The sequence below is a fragment of the Emiliania huxleyi genome, assembly GCF_000372725.1.
Source record: "Emiliania huxleyi CCMP1516 unplaced genomic scaffold EMIHUscaffold_3406, whole genome shotgun sequence".
Classification (NCBI taxonomy): domain Eukaryota; phylum Haptophyta; order Isochrysidales; family Noelaerhabdaceae; genus Emiliania; species Emiliania huxleyi.
The window spans coordinates 1-1606 of NW_005199438.1; the positions used below are offsets into that span (position 1 = coordinate 1).

At 60.6% G+C, this 1606-nt stretch overlaps 1 protein-coding gene across 1 annotated transcript; it reads right to left on the bottom strand.

Annotated features, from left to right (window-relative positions):
* Positions 1 to 183: 183 nt before the first annotated feature.
* EMIHUDRAFT_255392 (hypothetical protein) lies at positions 184 to 1031 on the bottom strand (the record flags this gene model as incomplete). The annotated part of the gene is made up of 3 exons (XM_005773237.1): positions 184 to 216; positions 362 to 866; positions 1021 to 1031. 3 exons carry the CDS (start codon positions 1029 to 1031, stop codon positions 184 to 186), a joined length of 549 nt encoding a protein of 182 aa, XP_005773294.1.
* Positions 1032 to 1606: the final 575 nt, after the last annotated feature.

Below are 1606 nucleotides of genomic sequence, written 5' to 3' on the forward strand. Positions count from 1 at the left end.
CCAAGGGGTCCCGAAGGGGACCCCCCCCCCCCGCTTTCCCCCGGTGGGGCTGCAAGGAGCCCCCGCCCCCGCGAATTCCCCGTGAATCACCGGCTTCACGCCGGTCTCCCTTGGACGCTCCGAGTACAGCCGCAAGGGGTGTGATCCCCCTGTTATGTGATCCCCTGGTTATGTGATCCCCTGTTAGTGGAGCATGATGTATGTGTAATTTGGCGTCTAGATCTGAGAGATCAAAATTGTTGAGAGGCAAGCTGAAAAAGAGCGGCGCAACTCTCGCCGGCAAGCTGAGACGAGGTGGATGCAGGATGGCAAGCAGTGGATCGTCGCCACGTCGCCCGGCGGGCAGCTGCGATGGGTCTACTTTGTCCGCGACCGGCTTGGCACCGGATGGCGCCGCGACAAAGGCCACCACCATCGGGATCTCTTTCTTGCCCAGCACGCTCTCCTCCCGGGAGACTTCAGGGGGGGAGCGGTAGACGGCGCAGCCGCCGCCGAAACAACTGCAAACCGGGTCGAGCTCGGGCTCAAGGAGCACAGCCCCGCCGGTGCCGTCCTTGCGGCTCCACTTCCCGGAGTCGGCAGCTCCACTTCCCGACTGCCTGGTCCCTCCGACGAATGACCCGAACTCCTGGCCTACCGCGCTCACAAGGATCGAAGGGTAAGGGGCGTCCTCATCACCCAAGTTGCGTCCCTGAGCCAGAGCCTTGATCCCTTCCCCGACTGAGGATCGCAACGACTTGGACCCTTCGATATCGATGGTTGCGATGCCTGAGCCGTCGGGGGCGACCAACGTGGCGTGGAGTTGCTTGCCGCGATTGGCGGACTGAAAGCAGAGCCGCAGCACTTGCTCACCGTCAGGCGTGCGGCTGAGGGGGTGGGGTGGGGCGAATCTTCGAAAAGTTGAGGACAACCGCAGTCCGCGCACGGATGTCTCGGGGCGGAATCACACTGGGTTTGCAGTGCGCGGCCTCGCCACCTCCCTACCAGGGCAAACCCCCTCTCTCCCCCTAGGTGCTGCACTTGACGTCCATAGAAGGCGCGCGGCAGAGGCGGGAGGGAGGCGGGGAGAATCTAGCTCGCTCTGGCAGGGAGGCAAGGGTGTGATAGAGTGTTTGGGTGAGAACAGGCGGAGTGTGTGTGCCTGTACGCGACTGGGAGAGCACTTGTGACAAGGCATGGTTAGGCGAGTGGCAGTCGCTAGTGCGGACTTGCTAAGTCGTGTGTGCTCCCTTTTGCTGGCTAAGACTGGAACAATTTTTTTAGGTCACGCATGGCATCACAGAAGTTTTGTCTCTGGGCCCCGAAAGGCATCTCTAGCAGTGTCGTTACACACACACACACACACACACACACACACACACACACACACACACACACACACACACACACACACACACACACACACACACACACACACACACACACACACACACAAGGTAGGTAGGTAGTAAGGTGAAGAACAGCCAGGCTCGGACTGGACACCAACGCGGTATGGGTGGACGCTGGACAGATGATGACGACACGAACGAGCGACACACAGACACAAACAAGCTCACAAGACACACAGCCAGCGGGCTGCCACACACCCTGAGTCGGCGTACACACA